At 33.8% G+C, this 21587-nt stretch overlaps 1 protein-coding gene across 1 annotated transcript in view; it reads left to right on the plus strand.

The window, feature by feature from the left end:
• The window catches only part of LOC114332900 (N-acetylgalactosamine kinase), a 288678-nt gene that overhangs the window by 182098 nt on the left and 84993 nt on the right, over nucleotides 1-21587 (plus strand). Inside the window, exon 5 of the mRNA XM_050661397.1 lies at nucleotides 2383-2540. Within this exon, the coding sequence (XP_050517354.1) occupies nucleotides 2383-2540 (158 nt within the window). The remainder of the gene's footprint in view (nucleotides 1-2382; nucleotides 2541-21587) is intronic.

The following is a 21587-nucleotide window of genomic DNA, read 5'->3' on the forward strand; positions in this document are numbered from 1 at the left end:
AAATGATTTGATTGACGTTTCGTCACACATCGGATGTCGTTTTCAGAATACAAAATATTACTAAATTAAACAAAAATGTTGTTGCTTAGTAAAAAATTCTTTTAATAATTTAATTTAATCTGACTCATTCATATCGGTAATTCAGACATATAATATATAATATTATTATACATTTGAAAGTAGAAGACTTTAAAATGATATTGCCAACATTTATGAGTTGCATTCCTGGGACGACTATATTGAAAAATAGTTCATTCGATTACATGAAATCAACTTTAACTCAAGAATATTCGTCACAAAAAAATCATAGCATGCGATTTGTCTTTAAAAGACAACCACAGGCAATGGTGACAGTAAAATTCTAACGTTAGTGATTCCATAGTGGATCACGAGGAAAAACCGGGAAAAACCTCATGATACTATCCCGACGTTGTAAGTATTTGGTCTTACTTTCAGTTTACTCTCAAAACTAACACCAAAATTTTGATTTTACATGTATGTTATTTTAAATTATAAATATTATTAATAATATATAGATATAGAAATAATATTAAAATATAAAATATTTACTATTCTCAATTTGTTATTGACTTATAATCGTGGTATTTTCTTTCTATTGACTTCCTCTTTTAGTATAGGTAACTTCATCCTACTGAATTCTATCGAGGAATTTGCGACACAGTTGGTTTCATTCAGCATAATTAGAGCCGCTTCTATGATTTTTCTCTTTTTAGTATCTGATTCTTTCAGGACTATACTTAAATCTGTCCACTGAACTCTATGTTCACTGTCCCATGTGTGTTGATATATTTGAGATCTATCAAATTCTCTATTTTTAATATAATACTGTTGTTCACTTATTCTAACCGTTAATGGTCTTGATGTTTCACCTAAGTAAAATTGTACGCATTCACAAGGCATTTTATAAATATAATTCTTTGTTCTTTCTTGTTCATTGTTAGGTTTAGTTTTAGACAGGGTAGGCAAATACCAAGATGTTTTCAAAAAAAACCCAAATAACCAGGATTGTTTGTTTAAACCAGGTTTATTTGGTTTAAACCAGGTTTATTTGATACAAAGTATCATAAGTCTAAATACTTTAAACATGAATAAATTATTTTATAAAATAATAGTAATAAGCAAGGAAAAAAATGATTAAGACAACTTTTATTTTTATTTACACACACAAAAAATTAAAATAAAAAAACATCTTAAAACGTATCAAAACATATTCAAAATAGCTAAGTTCGAAAGTAAAAAATAGAATTTATTTATCTTAATTTTCTTCATTTGCGGCAGCTGTATAAAAAACTTTAAATAAAAACACCAGTTTGGAGGTTCAATAAAAAAATCAGGTTTTTTTCTTAAAAAACCAGTTGATTTAAACCATGGTTTAAACCAAGGTTTTAAGCATGTTGGTTTAGACGTTCCAACCCTGGTTTTAGATAAAATAGATCTCAATGTGTTTGTTGTCTTGAATGTTTTTGACACTCCACAAGAACAAAAATTGGATCAAAAAACAGGTAACATCTATTTACAATTTGTAGTTCCTACCAACATACTAGAGGCAAAAGTGGTAAATATTAAGTACTAAGTATACTGAGTACTAAGGCAATATAGGAGTATCTAACAAAAACTAAAGGTAAACAGCCGTATCTGTGAAGATACTACTTTTATACCTTAGTATATGTCGGTTACATCCAATTATGCTTAGCAAAATAGGTTAAATCTGTAGACACGTCAAACAAAATATGCTATTTAGAAATAAACTATACATATTTATGGCTAAAGGGCTTTAGTAACGTATAGAGGAAGATCCAAGAATTTACGAGACATCAAAATCTCAATATACCTCCGTCAGATACCCCCTTTGCGCTTAGTACGGCAGAAATGCTCTTTCAAATTACGTAAGTGTAAAAGGTCTAACGTATCGTGCCTCTATTAACTCTAAATGCCATAATGCCTCAACATGTGAGAATAAACACAAATTTTTTTATTTGAATTACGACAATATAAAAATAATAAACATTAAAATTAAAAAATGACGTTTTATTAAATCTAATCTAACAAATTACGACATTTTAATAGCCGATCGGGGTTTGACTAGTCAAACCCCGAAATTAAATTTCGACCTTTGCCTGACCAACTTAGTCTCTCCTAGGTTTGACTAGTCAAAGACCGAAACTGTAATTTATTTGGGGCTTTGACTAAGACCTTCAGTCAGACCTGAGGATTGCCTAGTCAAACCTAGGAGTGCCTGAAATTCGGGCTTTGACTATAACATATATGTACAGGGATAATTCGAGGTTTATACATTTTAGTTTTGTAAAAAGAATGAACATAATGGGCACTCGCTTTTAACGGTATTCCTTTTATTTTCAGGTTGTGCGAAACATATCGAGTTTTCACCGTTGAGATCCCAGGATGTAACCTTGCCATCGAAAGCGATTTTTGTAATAGCCCACAGCCTAACGAGCATGAATAAAGCGGCCACTGCAGATTTCAACTGCCGGGTGGTTGAATGTAGACTGGCTACTCAGGTAAAATAATATTATTGTTAATTATGAATGTTACGTTTTCTCGAAATTCACTGCTGAGTAATTTTATAACCGCTACGCTCTTATTAATCCGGTCAACTTAGACATCAAAATAGTTGGCAAATAACAAAAATTGCCGAAGAGCCAAATTTTGTTGGAAAACTGGAGTTTACCATAACAAGTAAAGTTTTAAAAGTCCCCATCGATCCCATGTGTGCCACAAAAGTTATTCGGGGTCAAAGGTCAAAATTTGAGATTTTTTGGATTTTTCTCGAAAACGATTTCTCGATTTATCAAAAAAAAGCATCAAACCAAAGTTGTAGACCTTAACATTCTCTACAGAAACAGTCCTTACAATTTTTCTGCTAAGAGTTACCATTCCTGAGATATCGCGCTTTTAAGTTACTTTATACATTATATGCACATATAAGCCACGTATATGCATAATGTGGCACTTAAGGTATAAATGCCTATTTGTGTCTCTTTTATATAATATATTATACTATTCTGAAAATATTTCTTCAAAAATAATCAGTCCCAAACTGCATTTCCTCTATCCACGTGGTCTTGAAAAACATTTGGCTATACCATTGTTTAAAAAAGAACAGATTGTCTATTGTAAACAATGGCTACAGTATTGTCCGTAGGTCTTGTTCATACTATCTGTTTCTTTTAGTGCTAAAGGTTCAGTTTAAGTGAATATAAGTGCTGATTACAACCGTCTACCATTTAGCAGACATTACGGGCTTACAGTGACAGTGGTATTTGACGGCTACAGTGACTCGACAAAGAATATTAAAGCTGCAGAACAACGTCGTCGAACTACAAAAACATCATCGGGTTCCGAGATTATCTTTGATGAAAATATAACAGTTCCAGCGAATCAACAATTTTTCGTCAACGTTAATAAGAAATCTCGTTTCATTTCCATGTTAACTGACAAATTAACAGCTGCGAACATTGAAGTAAAACAAGCTAGAAATGACAATAATTGTTGTGTGGTGTGTTGCCTTACATTTTTCAATTGCTGTCTCAATTATAAGGACATCTGCGTCATTTTTAGCTTGTTTTGTAGTTGCTGAAGATGTTGATTTGTTACTACTGCTTACTGCAAGGACTCCAGTAGATAAAGTTATTTATTTTCTGAAACTTGGAAGGGCTCAACAGCGAACAGAGATATATTCTTCGAAAACTTTATCGGCTTATCCCAAATGCCAAAAGTACATTTTATTTTTACATGCGATAACCGGCTGCGACACTACGTCAGCAATGTACAGAAGGGGCAAAACGTCAGTACTTAAATTATTCGAAAAAAAAAAGGTTTGACTGACTGCTGTAAAGTTTTTACAGAACTTGATTCCACACCGCAAACAATAATTACGGAAGGAATTCGCTTTCTTCTTGCGGTTTACGGAGCTCAAAAAAAATTAGTTGTCTTGATAAATACCGATACTTAACTTTTGTAAAAAATACGCGAAACAAGAAACAAGTACAACTATCATGTCTTCCCTTAACATCAGGATCTGCTTTTCAACATTTGTATCGAGTATATTATCAAGTTCAAACATGGCTAGGCAATGAACTGAATCCAGAAGACTGGGGTTTGAAATTAATAGATAATACTCTGAAACCGATTAAAACCTTACTCCCACCTGCTCCAGAAAAACTCCTTTACACTATTTTTTGCAATTGCAAAAAAGGTTGTTGTGCCAAATGTGGATGTAAAAAAGTCGGCTTGCTGTGTTCTCTAGCGTGTACCAACTGTCAAGGTCAGTCTTCTTCAAATGTCCAGTTTAGTACAATAGAGGAAGATTCCTGTGATTTTAATGAAGAGACCAATGACTCAGTCACATTTGAACAATTTTTGAACATCCAGCAAGAGGAAGAGGAAGAAGATGAAATCGAAGAAGACTTTCAAGAATATGAATCTGTTTAAAATATCTAAAGAAATCAAAACAATAGTTAACCTAATAATAGCAATATCAATAATCAATATCAATAATAAGGTAATATCTAGAACTTAACTGGTATTGTTCCCTTAATTATCCTAAAATTGTCAAAACAGTTAGTGGAGTAGGCCTACAGGGGAAACCAAAGTAAAAAAAACCTCGCCGAGTACACTACCTCACAGGTGGTGTGGAAACGTGTGCATATCATGTATAATGTACTCTTAGAATCGCGATATCTCAGGAATGGCAAATTTTAGGAAAAAAATAGTAAGGACTGTTTTTGTAGAGAATTTTAAGATCTACAACTTTGGTTTAAGGTTCTTTTTTGATAAAACTTACCGTTTTCGAAAAAAATCCAAAAAATCTCAAATTTTAACCTTTGACCCCGAGTAACTTTTGTTGCACACATGGGATGGATGGGGATTTTTAATACTTTATTTGTTATGGTATACCCTAGCTCTCCACCAAAATTTGGCTCTCCGGAAATTTTTGTTATTTCAAATGTCTATATAGACCGGTTTATATTCCGTAATTTTTATTTGTAAAAGAAATTTGCAAACATTATTTTCATCCTCTATGTGTCTTTTATGTCAAACTTTTCATAAATAAAAATTTCGTCCTATTTCATCTGCGACAAGGTTGAGCCCGTGAGCTACAATTGAGTCTATTGTTCTTTACCCGTGCGCCTTCATTTAAAGCATACGAAACAAGTCGGAAACCTATTCAACGCAAAAGAAAGTGAGAGAAAGTGGCTACTGCTCCAATCACGGATTATATTATAAAATTTGATATCATCAAATACCTATATAAAATGTAAATAGTTACTGGTGCCTAATATATTCTTTTAATATTATTAATGGTTAATAATAATGTAAAAAAAAATCAATAAAATATTTGCTTCTTCTCATTTCTTTCTCTTTTGCGAAAACTTAACCAAAACCATTCCTTAACTGTGTTAACGATGTTACCTTTGTATGTAAATCAATGGAAAAATAAAATACACTTATGTTCCATGAAGTTTCAAAATCCAATGTAAAATTAGTTATGAAAACAATTGTTTGTGTAATATAAATAACTTCTAAATGCAATAACAGGACAAAAAAAAAACAGCAAAAATTCCAACAAACTGACAGCTACAAACAAACAAAGCAGAAACGTTAAAAATTATACTTAAAATCTTAAAACATCCCAAGCTAAAAAGTTACTACTCGGTTTTTTGTTAAGCAATTGACAATTGCCATTTTGAATTGCGATGTGAGTAAATTTTTATGGTGAGAAGGTCTGTTTGCATGCTGATCTATTAAAATTTTTTTGTCAGAAGATATCTGAAACAAAAAGCCAAAGCTTAGTTACACGTTTTTTTTTTACTGAAACATGCATTGAAAATGGCTTGCACTTGCTTTCAAATGAAAATTACGTACAATTTTAGAGCAAGCTCGATAAAATACCTTTCCTAGAAGCTAGTGTAAATTTCGAAGATTCATGCAGCTACTTATTCCAAAAAGCTTCAATGGCACTTCTGTCTCTTCTTGATTTCAGAGAAACCCGTCCCTCTAAAAGTGTTTATGTTTCATTTGTTTGTTTATTAGGCCTAAACCTGTATTATGTGGGCTTCTATAGCCCACAGCCTAACGAGCATGAATAAAGCGGCCACTGCAGATTTCAACTGCCGGGTGGTTGAATGTTGACTGGCTACTCCGGTAAAATAATATTATTGTTAATTATGAATGAATAATATGAATTCTAATTAAGAAATATTTTCTTGGTCAATGTATCCTTCATGTGAAACTTTTCATGAATAATAGTTAGGGGTTACGTTTTTTAATATCGTTTTAATTATATTCGTCAATATTACTCTAAGCGACCGGCTTACTCCCAAAAAGCCGCTCCAAAAAAAATGTTTCATTCGATTCTATGTATTTTTCACAGTAATATTTTATTTTTGTTAAGTTTTCCTAGTGGTCGGAAATTGTTACATATTAATAAATGACAATTTCCTGAATCGCTTCCAAGACAATTTTTTATGTGTATTTCATCAAAATAAGTACTTTTTGTCTCTTGGTGTTTTTTTAAAAAATGCTTACTTTTTGGCATTTTTTTTTCAAAAATTGCTGAATACATTGTAATTTAACAAAAAGCTTTATAATCTTTAGACCTTCAAGTACAAGTAAGAATTTCTACAAGGATAGATGGTTAATATCTCGCTGAAAACATAGATCCAAATATTTCGCAATTGCCTTTTAAGCAGTCTACGGCTGCCGTATATCTGCTATACGGAAAATTCCGCCTATTTATCCCTTTTTTAAAATTTCATGGTACTACCCATGATATTATTCTATTACTAAACCATTCTATAATAAAATTTTGGGTCAATAATAAAATATCAATGGTTTGTTTAAATAACAGATTTCTAGGAAAATGTACCACCTGATCGAGACTTGAGGGTTAACTATTTGGAAATCCCTAAACTTTATTAGTTTATTATCAGTTGTACAGTCGGTTACTGTATCAGAGTTTAGTCACAAATTGCTATATCCTAGTTTAGTTTTGTTGCGTATACCGAAAAGCAAAGAACACGTTTTAAAACGTTTTAGACATTTGTGTGAAAAGATGACATCTAAATTAAGGCTATGGATTGCACCTTATTCGGAACTTTCTCTAGAAGGAGATGGAGCATTTTGTAAACCATGCGGCAAATCGGTAAGTTTTATTTTTTCTCTTTTTTTCTCGTCTTACAACATAACTAAATTCTAAAGCGGTTTTAGAATTCTAATTATTTTTTTAAATTCTCAGATTTCAAGTAGAAAAAAGTACTTTATTGACCAGCATTGTGGAACCCCACTTCATAAACGTAATTTGGAAAAATTAAATTCCTCTAAATTAGCCCAAATATATCTGCGGGATAGTTTAAGCAGTTCAAAAAAAAAGGAGAAAGACGCATTTAAATTTGATTTATGCCAGATGATGATTGCATCCAACATTCCTCTATATAAAGTTAATAACCCTAGTTTTAAATGCTTTTTCGAAAAATATCTTAATAAATCCTTACCGGACGAGAGTACATTGAGAAAACATACTGTGAAAAAATGTTATGTGGAATGAATTTCAAAAATTTAGTGGGAGTTAGAGGGCAATTTTTTGTATATTATCGTGGATGAAACGACAGATGTATGCGGCAGGTATATAGCTAATTTAATGATTGGAATTTTGAACAAAAACTTTGCGAGAACACCTTATTTAGTTGCCGTTAAAGAATTGGAAAAAACAAACAATTTAACAGTAAGTCGATTTATACAAGATAGTTTAACAAACCTCTTTTTACCCAACCCTATACCAGTGAATAAAATAGTTTTAATGCTTTCAGATGCTGCGGCATATATGTTAAAAGCTGCTGTTAATTTAAAGATTTTTTATCCTAATTTAATTAATTGCACTTGTGTAGCCCACGGGGTAAATAGAATTGCTGAAGAAATAAGAAATCTGTTTCCGTTGATAAATAATTTTATAAATTTTATGAAAAGAATTTTTGTAAAGGCTCCGTTGAGGGTGCAAATATATAAAGAAAGATTTCCCGGTGTCCCTTTGCCACCTAAACCAGTAATTACAAGGTGGGGAACCTGGCTCGAAGCAGTTTTTTTACTTTGAACACTGCAATGAAATAGAATTAGTTATGTCGGAATTTGATGATGATATTTCCGAAGCCATTCGAGAAGCAAAAAAAATATTAAAAAATCCCAAATTGAAACAGGAACTCGCTTATATCAATGACAATTATAAATTAATAGTTACAACAATTACCTTTTATAGAAAAACAAGAGATAAATTTATGTGAGTCAGTAAAATTAATAGATAATTTAAAGACGAAAATTAAATCGGCACCTGGAAGTAACGGTCAATTATTTAAAAAAAAAATTAAATATGTTTTCGACAAGAATGAAGGTTTTTCGTTTTTATCTAATGTTGCTAAAGTTTTGAATGGGACATTTTTCGAGGAATTACAAATTATGCCAGATTTATTATCCGCTCTGAAATATGCTCCAATTACATCTGTCGATGTCGAACGTTCGTTTTCAATGTACAAATTAATTTTAAGTGATCGAAGACATAGTTTTAAGACCGAAAATATTGAAAAACATTTAGTTGTTTCTATTAATGATAAAATTTTAAGTGGTTACAATGTTTAATTATTAATTAACAGTTATTTAGTTACTAGTTTATTTATACTAATGTTATGATTATGATGTGTAAATATACCTGCCTTAAATTAATATTACATTAATTCACTTTGTACAATAAATAATAAGTTATATTCCTTTATTGCCTATATTTTGCCTAAATGTTAATATTCCTGCATTTTTTAATAAAAATCTTTGCCTATATAGGCGCCTTTTTCTTCAATTTTTGTTGCCTATAAATCCGAGCTTTACATAATGACGTGCAACGTTATCTATATTGTACAGACTGTAGTTAAACTTTAACAAATACCTCCAGTTATATCTCAATTTCCGCCGTGTAACAATTTCCCTTGCATTGAATTTTCCCTTAACTATTACAATTTCCTAATCAATTAATTCACCCGACTGTGGTTATTACTTCCTAAATTAAGTGTTTATAGCTTCACGGAAAATAAACCTTTACAAGTAAATTAAACCCCTATTTAAGTATTCCCCATTGTTTTCTTCGTTGCATTGTGTCCAAACAAAAACCAGATAAAATGTACAAGCAACTATATAGTACAGTCGCTGAAGGTTTTCACCTCTGATTTCGTTGAACATCCAACGATTTTCAAAAAATTGGAGAGTGGAAACTTGATCTTTTACTCTATGGATAGGAAACCTCTCGTGGGCGAAAATTATTTTATTAAAAATATTCTCATCAATCGATAGAGGGGCAAATTATAAGCAAAATGTGATATATAAAGGTAAATATCATTCTTCTTCTTCTTCAGTGCTTTATCCGCTCCGGATGTTGGCGATCATCAAGGCTATCATTGTTTTGTTGACTGCTCTGTGAAACATCTCCGCGGAGGTTATCCCAAACCATTGTCGGATGTTTTTCAACCACGAGATACGACGGCGTCCCGGTCCTCTCCTGCCAAATACTTTGCCTGCATGACGACTTGAAGAACTCGATATTTTTCTTCGTTCCGCATCACGTGGCCAAGGGACTCAAGCTTACGTTGTTTTACTAAATTAAGCACTTCTTTTTCTTTTGTCATGCGCTGTAGGACCTCAATGTTGGTGACATGGTCCACATAAGATATTTTTAGTATCCTCTTGTAGATCCACACCTCGAAGGCTTCAATCCGCTTTTCAGTGGCTTGCGTCAGTGTCCAGGCTTCAGCTCCATACAGTAGCACCGGAAGAACGTAGCACCTCACTATCCGCATCTTTGTTCCCAAACTGAGATCACTGCAGCACAGCAAGGATCTCAGCTTGATAAATGTAGACCGTGCCATTTCAATTCTGGATCTAATCTCTTGAGCGTGGTCCCATTGTGAGTTGAGGGTAGTTCGGAGGTAAGTGAATCTGTCGACTCTCTGGATCTCTTTGCTATCTGCCATTAGTGCCCCGGGATCTAAATTTACACGGCTGACAGCCATGAATTTAGTTTTCTTAATATTAAGGTTCAGTCCGTATGTTACGCACACAGTTCTCACACGGTCTAGTAAGGCCTGTAGATCATTTAGGCTGGTTGCTAGTAATACAGTGTCATCGGAGTAGCGGATAATATTGATGTATTCACCGTTCACTCGGATTCCCATCTATAGATTTGTGAGGGCTTCAGTAAAAATTTCCTCAGAGTATATATTGAAAAGAGTCGGCGAGAGCACACAGCCCTGCCTTACTCCTCGCATGATCTTCACTTGGTCGGTCAACTGGTCTTCGACCTTGACTTCAGCACGCTGGTTCCAGTATAAATTTATGATGATCCGAATGTCCTTCTCACCTAATCCTACTCTTTGTAGGGCGGTGACTATCTTTTGGTGCTGGCAACGGTCAAATGCCTTGGCGTAGTCAATAAAACAACCATATAGGTACATCACAACCAACATCGCGGCATCTCTGAAGTAGAACTTGTAAGGTGAAAAGTGCCTTACGTGTACCCATGGAATCGCGGAATCCAAATTGCATTTCACCTACATTTTCCTCGCTATTCTTGTAAATTCTGGCATGTATGATTTTAAGAAAAATCTTAAGTGCATGACTCATAAGGCTGATAGTCCGGAAATCTTCGCACGTTTTCGCAGATCGTTTTTTTGGTATTGTTACAAACGTTGACAATAGCCATTCCTCTGGAATATTACCTGAATCGTATATGGTTCCTTGAACTGTGGTACCGATCCTTGAAAAGTTCAGTTAACTCCTTTGTGCTTACTTCACTCATCACCTTAATAAGTTCGACGGGTATTTCGTCCGGACCTGTGGCTTTACCATACTTAGACTGCTTTAAAGCCGCTTTCACCTCGCTTTCTAGTATTGACGGCCCTGTCATGCAATTTATTTCTGGAAGGTTGCCTCGGTAGTCCCAGAAGAGTTCTTCGATGTACATTTTCCAGGGCACCAGCTTCTCCTTAACTGTCGTCGCCAGGTTCCCGTCTTTGTTTATGAGGAGGTGTGTATTTCTCCTCTTGTATTGACCAGTGGCTTCTCGAATCTTTCGGTGAATATTTTTATGATCGTGTTTCACTTGGAGCTCCTCCATTAATTTACATTTTTCTTGCATCTATGTCTCCTTGGCTCTTCGTATTTATTTTTTAATTGTTTGGTTGATTTCTTGGTATTTCTTCGCGTCCCTGTTCTTCATTAATCTCCTTTGATCCATCATCTGCAGAATGTTATCAGTCATCCATTCTTAGTGCGTAGAACTCCTCGATGTTCTCCTCTGGCTTTTCTGATGCTGGAGCGTAAATTTGAATGATGTTGGTATTAACTGGCCTGCTTTGCAGCTTCATGAGAATGACTCTGTCAGAAAGAGGTAGCACGCCGATCACAGCCCCAGCAATCTTTTTGCTCGGAATTACGCCTACGCCATTTCAGTGATGTGGTTCATCGTTTCCCGCATAATATACTATATGCTCATCTACACAGCACTGTCCCGAGCCTGGCCATCTCATTTCGCTGATTCCCATCACGTCGATATCTAGTCTTTTCAGTTCTTGAATGGTGTTGTGTATCTTTCCCCCTTCAAACAGACTTCGAGCATTCCAAGTACAGATTTTTTGAACGTTCCACGTGCACATTTTTTCTCTATTAGTGTTTAAATATTGGTAAGGATTTCGTGGGTTGACAACCTGGGAAGCCTTACATATTCGTGTTCTTCTTTCCCTGCCGGATCTTGGTATCCGAAGTCCATGATCAGTATCTTCTCCAAATTGGTTTACATTAACCATGATGAATGAACTAGGGATTATTTATGGGGTGGTTTACCGTTGCCTTCCCCATCGCAGTGTCACAGCCGATTAACTCATAATGCGAGTGGCGCCTGTGAGTATCTAGAATTAAGCCTACAGGATTTTTTTTACTTTCCCACAGCCTTAATCCAGTAATGACATTACTGCTGCCTAATGTCATATCCGCAGTTGATCCGCGGGTACTTATTTGGCAATGCCTTATTCGTACCTGTCCTGCATATCTGCAGGAACTTTCACTATCAGCCATTGGGTCGCGCCGTGTCGAGGTTGAGGACTTCCCCGCCCAGTCTGTCTTACGCAAAGTACTGAAGGGCCCCTACTCAATTCAAAGCCCCTTCTCTACGCAAGTTGAGACCGGTCACGGTCTATCATTCAATCTGTAATATACATCTACCAAAATATACCAAAAGTTATATATTTTTTATTCCAAATACATTTGTTTTATTAAAAAAACTATTAAGCAGACAACAGACATTAAATACTTACATTAAAATTATTTTCACATAGTCTACAATTTAGTTGGGCGGATACCAAAAGTTGAAATCTGTCTAATATTCTAGAATGAATACATTTCACGCAGAACCATTTATATAACAATAACGGAGTGCGAACAGGTATTACCATGTCGGAATCTACCAAAAAGTGGAAGGCCACGTGCATTTACTGTACAGGGTTCATAAAGATTTCTTAGAAGAGCTAACAAACAACCAGGTTTGAATGTCAACTAGGATATTGGCTAGTCAATACCGATCTAATATTACAACATCGTTGTAATTGAGGAGGAATCGTCTTAAATATCAAAAGAGACATAAGTGCCCCAAATACTCTCAAGCGCAACTATTTAGTAAAGCAAGATGCTGCCATTCATGCCATTACTTAAGAGATCCCCAAAACTGGCTTTGACAACACCACATACCCTTTGTTCTAGTACGTTCTTTAACGGTAAAATATTGCAAAACCTCTAAAATTTAAAAAGCCGCTTAGAATGACATGAAATTTGGCATACACATAGCTAACAAGTCAAAGAAAAAAAGTGATATTGTGCCGATGTGTGCTTTTGCCATGGGGGTGGCTTTCACCCCTTCTGGAGGGTGAAAAAATATACGTCCAAAGTAAGTCCGGAAATGGACAAATTGACTAATTTTAAGTAACTTTTGTTTTATAGAGTTTTTTCATTAAGTCAATAATTTTCGAGTTATTTGCGAGTGAATATGTTCATTTTTCAACAAAATAACCGCGCTTTTAGACGGTTTTTCGCAAATAGCTCAAAAAGTAAGTATTTTGTTGAACAAAACATTCTTAGCAAAAATATAGCTCGCAAAAAGTTGAAAAAAAATGTGTATATTTTATGTCTCTATACCTGGTAAACGCAGAGTTATAGCTAGTGAAAAATAGATTCATATTCGTTCAATTCGAAATGGAATACTTTAACCTGAAATAACCAAAAAATGAAGCAGTTTTTGGGGAAAACTCATTACAAATTATTTAAAGTATTTAAAAAAGGTTTCATTTTTGTTTTATAAAAAAATTTCTAGCATCAAAAGTAAACAAGTTACGCTCAAAATAAAGTTGTTCCCTTTTTTTATGGTAAAAAATCGCGAAAAACACCTCCTAATTAGTATCTCAGATGAAATTAATCGTTACCACTTCACAAGTTTCTTTAATCGTGTATGTATTGTTTATATGATCTGTAAGTTTCATCGGTTTAAAGTCCTTATTTTTGCAAGAGCTGTAGTTAAAAGGGCTTGAACGAGTCCCTGATCACGAGTGTATGCAAATTTAGAAACACCAAATCTTAATCAATTTTTGTCTTACAGAAAAACAAAAAATAAAAGATATTCAGAAAAGTAATACTGACTTTTTTGTTTTTTGAGATCTTTGGTATCTCTAACAATTTTTAAGTTATATTGAAAAAAGCATATTTTTCAAAATTAAAAATTTAAAAAATTTTATTTTAAAACCAAATTTTTTTAAAAATAAGCACTTTGAGTCAATTAAACTTACATATCATATAAACACAACTTAAATTAAATAATTTGTGTAGCGGTAAAGATTAATTTCAGTTAGGTTGCCAATTAGGGGGTGATCTTCCCGATTTTTTTTGCCAAAACAAAAGGGAGCAACTTTATTTTGAGCGTAACTTGCTTAAATTTGATGCTAGAAACTTTTTATAAAAACAGAAATAAAGCTTTTTTTAAACAATTTTAAAAAGTTATAATAGGTTTTCCCCAAAAAGTGCTTTATTTTTTGGATATTTCACGTTGAAATAGCCTATTTGAAATTTGGCGAATATGAACCTCACAATAAAACACTGAAAAACGTTTGTTTTTCTATACTTCCACAAAATTTATTACAACTATGTTATTACTACAGCTGTTTCGGCAAAGTACCTTTCTCAAGTGATATATTTTACAATGTGTTTGCCTTTTTAAGTCTTTAACTGAAGAGGTTGAGGAGTGGGGAGCTGTTTTTCTCGAGTTGGTCATTCAGAATTATATCTGTATTTTTCAATTTATTAATTTCCATTGATTCTAAAAGTGATAGCTTAAGGCCTTTATTTTGAATATGTAGAATTTGAAACTCTTCATTGAAAGAATGAGAAACTCGAGACAAACAGCTCCCCACTCCTCAACCTCTTCAGTTAAAGGCTTAAAAAGGCAAACACATTGTAAAATATATCACTTGAGAAAGGCACTTTGCCGAAACAGCTGTAGTAATAACATAGTTGTAATAAATTTTGTGGAAGTATAGAAAAACAAACGTTTTTCAGTGTTTTATTGTGAGATAAAATGAACTTCCATCAAGTAACGGTCGAATCCATCAATTATTTAAAGGAAGCCAATACAGGGCTATTGACCATATTGTTTTCAGGAATATGAACCTATTTTTCATTGGCTATAACTCTGGTTCTACGAGGTCCAGAGACCTCAAGAGTACACCATTTTTTTATTTTTTTGCTTATATTTTTACTTTTTGAGTTATTTGCGAAAAAACCGTCTAAAAACATGGTTATTTTGTTGAAAAATGAGCATATTCACTCGCAAATAGCTCGAATGTTGACTTGGCGAAAAAACTCTATAGAACAAAAGTTACTTAAAATTAGTCAATTTATCTATTTCCGGACTTATTTTTGACATATATTTTTTCACCCCCAACAGGGGGTGAAAGTCACCCCCAGGGCAAAAGCATACATCGGCACAATATCACTTTTTTTTCTCTGGCATGTTAGCTATGCGTATGCCCAATTTCATCTCAATCCAAGCGGTTCTTAAAAATTTACCGCAAAAACCGTGAAAGAATGTACTACACAGGCTCGCCCAATACAGGGTTTTTGGTCTTTACTGTCAGAAAGTTTATCACAGAGGCTGGGAAGCCCAAAATGAAGAAAAATTCAGGCAAGTTTACGGAAAACTGACAGAAATTGGTCTGACTACCGTCCAGGAACTCATGGGAGGCATTCGAAGAAATGGGCCACTCCACATAATTTGATTAATTATATAAATTGATTTTTTACCCTTTTGTTAAACTCTCATGTAAAAATCAGACTGCTACTTATCACCAATATAATTCCTGTCATTTAACATGTTTTTCGTCTCGGACTGGTTAAAATGCCCAATATTTTTGTCGGACAAACATTTTTTCGGATATTATATAACGTTCACTATTGAATAAACTTAAAAACAGCCTACTATTTTTTACAATCATAAATTTGTCAGGATGACACGTTTATCATGTTCCACAATTAAAAATTTCGCTGTTCCAGTGTTCCCATACATCAAAGTTTGTCCGACTAGACACCGTTAAGCTATGAACAAATTTTCACCTTGATATTAATAATAATATTTTACTTGGCACGCGGGATCCAGGACTAGGAGGCAATAGTTGATTTTTACCTTCCAACACTGTAGCACTGTACTATACAAGCAACTATAGTCTTTAAAAATATTTTAGAGCTTTTCTACTTGAAGAAGCGATTTTATTGGGGTGCTCAAAGGGTAATGGTATTGTTAAAGTTCGCTGTTTTCAGTTTACAACTCATTGAATATTCAGCACAAAGTTGTTTGAAAAGTTAAACGGGCTATAACAGTGAAATTTCATTTGGCAAGATTATTTCTTCGTGTAGAGGCAAAAACACTGCAATTTAATAGCTTTTGATTTTTTTGTTGCACGAGACAGAGAAATTGGATGAGGTAACAAGCTTTCCTGAAATCTTTCCGCTCTTTTCAGGTGCAGTGGATTTAATTTTGTAAATCGATCTTTCCTCTTAACCTAAATTTTAGCGGATGCAAGTGAAAAGCGTAAAATAATTACACTAGTCTATCTGTGAAAGAGTCATTGATTTCACGTAAAAATCTTATACAGATATTTTAAGGTTATAAAAGGTTATGGTGGTAAGTGGTGATTTAAACTGCTCTGGTGATGGGGTTGATATCAGGAATACACTATATTCTCATGACTCCTTTATTTGGTTAAACTAATACCGTATAAATGTATTCAGTTGATAGGTGATTACATTATTCTGCTCTAACGGCAGCAAACTCCCGAACCTAACTAACTAACTCTACTGACCCACTAATGACTCAAATTTGATCGTGTTCCCATATTTTTATCAAATACTTCGTTTTGTAACTATGTTTGTATATATTCTCGTTAGTGTGTCAAAATGAATAATCGACCTTGTTGATCTAAGCAAAACGTGGACTTTAGCTAAGGTGTTCTACTTTGCAATTATTATGAAAAATATGCGTGATGTTTATTGGTTTGTAAATAAATATCTGACGAATACTTTAGTTAATTTAAGGATTTTTAAAAGATCTTAATACTGAGATAAATCCCATTAAAAGGTATATGGGGTATCTGATGAAAAATCCGTAAAGACGTACTGATTTTGCTTTGTTGTTTTTCAAACAATGTTAAAAATTACCAAATTAAAATACATAAACATTTGACCGAGATAATTACAAAAAACTAAGAAACCTACTAAAATTTTCAAGTTCGATAAAGTACCCCGCACAAACCATATGGAAATTAGCTCCCAGTGGATTTAGTTCAGACATTGGAAAAATACTCTTTAAAGCATTGTGATGAAAAGTTCTCATGGGCACAACTCGATCGTATGGAGGATTTTCAAGATATAGAGGCACAAACTTTTCAAGATATAGAGGAAAATTATAAGATTTACTGGGTATTCCAATTCCCTGAGTTATCTGGTATCTGGTTATCTGGCAACATGTAGAAGTTTGGATCAAAGAAAAGTACTAGTAGTCTAGGATTTTTTCCTGACTATCCAATAGCGACCTTTACTTTGACCTTGACCTTCAACGGACGTCATCTTCTAGAGTTTCGAGGGTTTTCGGCATTAAATTGATAAAAATGGATTACTCATGGCTTTTTGGGGTCGCTGAACGGTAATACGTCATCAGAACAGACACCGGAGTACTTACCGTCTAAGGCACGTCATCTTCTGGAGTTTCGAGAGTTTTCGGTACTAAATTGATGTAAACGGATTGGTACACACAGAGTACTCGGAGGTTTTCTGAGTTGCTTTTCAAAGAAAGCGTACAAATTGGTGAAACTTTTTTTTGCCATTTTATAGATTTTTGTTAAAATAACAACTATGTTGTCCTATTCAATTGTTTTAATTATTTATAGGTAAATATAAACTCAATTTATATCTGACAATATTTTCCTTCATTTATTTAAGATAGATTTACTATATTCTATTTTGATAGTGTTATTCATCGTGGTCACTAGATACTCCAGAGTCTTTTGTCGAAGTCATATTCGTGTTCAGCAACCCCAAAAACACAAAAGTAATCCTCTTGCATCAACTTAGTACCGAAAACTCTCGAAACCCCAGAAGATGACGTGCCTTAGGCACCAGGTACCCCGGAGTCTGTTCTGATGGCGTATTTGTGTTCAGCAGCCCCACAAACCAATGAGTAATAACCATCTGCGTCAATTTTATGCCAAAACCTGTCGAAACTCCAGAAGAAGACCTACCTTAGGCACCAGGTGCTCCGTGGGTCGGATCTGATGGCGAGTTCACGTTTAGCAGTCCCAAAAATCAGTTTATATTAATTTAGTACCGAAAGCTCTCGAATCTCCAAAGCATGACGTTCCTTAGGCAACAGGTACTCCGATGTCTTCTCTGATGGGGTATTCGTGTTCAGCAACTCCAAAAACCTATGAATAGTGCGTTTGAATCAATGTAGTACCGAAGATCCTTGAAACTCCAGGAGCCTTAGCGACCTCAAAAAATCCTCCACTAATTCATTTGCATCAATTAAATGCCGAAAACCATCAAAACTCTAGAAGATGACGTCCATTGCAGTGGCCCTGGCCACCACGTCCTACGGAGGTCAATTCTGATGTCATTTTGGTATTTAGCGATCCCAAAAACCCATGAGTAATCTGGTTATATCAATTTAGTACTGATAACCCTCGAAACCCTAGAAGATAACGTCCGTTGAAGGTCAAGGTCAAAGTAAAGGCCGCCATTGGATAGCCAGGAGAAAATCCTAGACTACTAATACTTTTATTTACTCCAAACTTCTACATGTTGCCAGATAACCAGAACTCAGTGTACCTCTATATCTTGAAAATCCTCCATACGATCGAGATGTGCCCATCAGAACTTTTTATCAGGATGCTTCACAGAGTATTTTTCCAATGTCTGAACTAAATCCACTGGGACCTAATTTCCATAAGGTTTGTGCGGGGTACTTTCAAGGAAACTTTTTACATATTTGTAAAGTTCAACGAGGCTGAAAACTGAAAATTGGAATTATTGTCCTCTGATGCCTTTTAAGATGCAAATATAAAGCGAAACAGAGTGATGAATTAGTCGATAAGGGAATCTAAAATTTAAGATAAGAACAATAAACTGAAAGTAAAGAGGATTCAGATATGATTACAGATACGTATTTCGAACTTAATAATTCTTATCAGAGCACCTCTGTGGAAACACTGAACTGAAGTCAGATCGTTTTCGTCCCTTCAGGGTAATTATAAAAATAATAGCATATTATTATAATATTTTTTCCACCTACCTCTACCGAAAGTATACTTTTCCGGACCTGATTGTAGGGAGCAAAGTTGTACTTTTCCTCCCTAGGGAGGAAAATATTTTTCCTCCCTAGGGAGGAAAAGTAAAAGTGACGTCATGGTATTTCATTTATGAAATGTAACTTATTGACGCCCTGTACAATATCTATTTTCTGTTACGTAAGTTTCTATACATTTTAACGTTTATTTATAAAACACTCTGTATTTTGCAGAATGGTAAAAAACAGTAAATTGGTATTTTGATTTAACAATGTTTACATTATTAATTTGGCTTATATTTGACAGTTGACAGTTATATTGTACGTACTTGTTAGTTTTAGTTCTAATAAATTTTGTTGGTTAGTTACATAAATAAATTAAGTAAAAATGAAAAAATGACTTGTTATTTGAGGAAGGTGGAAAAACCATATGTATAACATGGGAGTAAAGTGCCTTTTCCTCCCTTGAATGATTACTGCCCTCCGCTACGCGTCGGGCAGTAAACTTCATTCTCGGGAGGAAAAGTAGCACTTTCCTCCCTTGTTATACAAATAGCTATTACTGGCACCATCCATGAATGTAAAGTTAAAAGAGGCGGAAAACTAAAAATTCGGATTATTGTCCTCTGATGCCTTTTAAGATGTAAATATAAAGCAAAAAATAGTGACGAATTAGTCGACAAGGGAATCTAAAGCTTCAGTCACGACTTTTTACATTTGATTTGCAAGAGCCTTCGGAAACTTTGTGAACAACAATGATGATAACGAAATGAAAATTGCATTATTCAACAAGGAAAATTCGCTTTCCAAAATCATTTCGAAATGATAAAAAATGATAAATTTTTAATTCGGAAATAATTGAAGAAAATGAGTTCAATATTATTACTCCGAAGTTTTTTAACACGAATATCATGACGGCGATGATATCCTAGGCACTTAATGCCTGGGATATGGGGCTCTTCTCGTGGAGTTTTACGGAGATTGGATACAAATTCAAAACAAACTCATTACTCGGAGGTTTTTTGGGGATGATAGTCACGAATATCATGACTGCGATGCTCTCAGACGCACATGGTGACCAGGACGGGCCTCGTTTCCTGAAGCTTTCTGAAAATTTAATACAAAATCAGTGTGTAAAGTCATTAATCGAGGATTTTTGAGGTCTCTGATCACGAATATTACATAGGGTGAGGCAGATAAATGGCCTATTAGAAATATCTCGAGAACCAAAGGCAACAAAATCATGAAAATTTAAAAGAAGGGGTTTTGAAGAGTGACCTGTTTAATGAAAATATTTTTATCTATTTTTGCTTATAACTTCGTTTTTTTTAATGGGACAACCTATATATTTTTACATTTCTGGATTCTCCTCGATATCTTCTTTCTTAAAATATGATGTTTTGTAATGTTATACAGGGTAGGTTAAAAGATAATTACGTTTTTTTATTAATTTCGTAGCAAATTTCATACCCTGTAGAATTATAGTAGTTTGACATCAAAAACTCTGTTTATGTTTAAATGATTTTTAATATAGTCTAATATTGTAAAAACTTATTAGTATAGCTAAATGTTGAATTTTAGTATAAAGGGTTGGTTGAAACTCGGAATGAGTATTTTTTGTTTTCTTAAATGGAACGCCCTGTATTTTAGTATTTTATTGAAATGATATTTTATGCTATTTTTTATTTATCAAGCATTCCCTATACCTAACTGCTTTAAATTGTGCTTAATTGTTAATCGCACCAATAATGTTAACTACGTAAATATGTATTTTGATAGCTCAACCATTATTGGTAATTTTAAAGATCAGTCGAGATTAATATGTATTTATTTCCGAAAAATTATTTGTGATTGAATATTTTCACGGCCAACCTTATAAAATTTAATGTGTTTTATGTTGCAATTAGTGTTTAGCCATGGCCAATAACTCACAAATTAAAGCAGTTAGATATAGGGAATGCTTAAGAAATAAAAAAGTACCACAAAATATCATTTCATTACAATATTAAAATATAGGGTTCTATTTAAGAAAACTCATAAAATATTCTTTCCGAGTGTTGACCGATCCTGTATACTAAAATTGAATACCTAGCTTTACCAATAATTCTTAACAATAGTAAACTATATTGAAAATCATTTGAACATAAATAAAGTTTTTGATGTCAAACTACTATAATTCTACAGGGTGTGAATGTTGCTAGGAAATTAAGAAATTAATTATCTTTTAAACTACCCTGTTAATTCCTAACAATAGTAAACTATATTGAAAATCGTTTGAACATAAATAAAGTTTTTGATGTCATACTACTACAATTCTACAGGGTGTGAATGTTGCTAGGAAATTTAGAAATTAATTATTTTTTAAACTACCCTGTATAATATTACAAAACCTCATATTTTAAGAAAGAAGACATCGAGGAAGATCTAAAAATGTAAAAATTTACAGGGTAGCCTATTTAGAACAACGAAGTTATAAGCAACTTCCCGTATAACCGGAAGTAGAAAATAGATGAAAATATTTTCATTAAATAGATCACTTTTTAAAACCCCATCACTCCAATTTTCAGGGGAGGGGGGAGAGAACTGTCCGCTGCAATCTCTCGACTTGTTTCTTGGTATTAGCAAAGAATACATACCTACC

This window comes from Diabrotica virgifera, chromosome 9 (genome assembly GCF_917563875.1).
Source record: "Diabrotica virgifera virgifera chromosome 9, PGI_DIABVI_V3a".
Lineage (NCBI taxonomy): Eukaryota > Metazoa > Arthropoda > Insecta > Coleoptera > Chrysomelidae > Diabrotica > Diabrotica virgifera.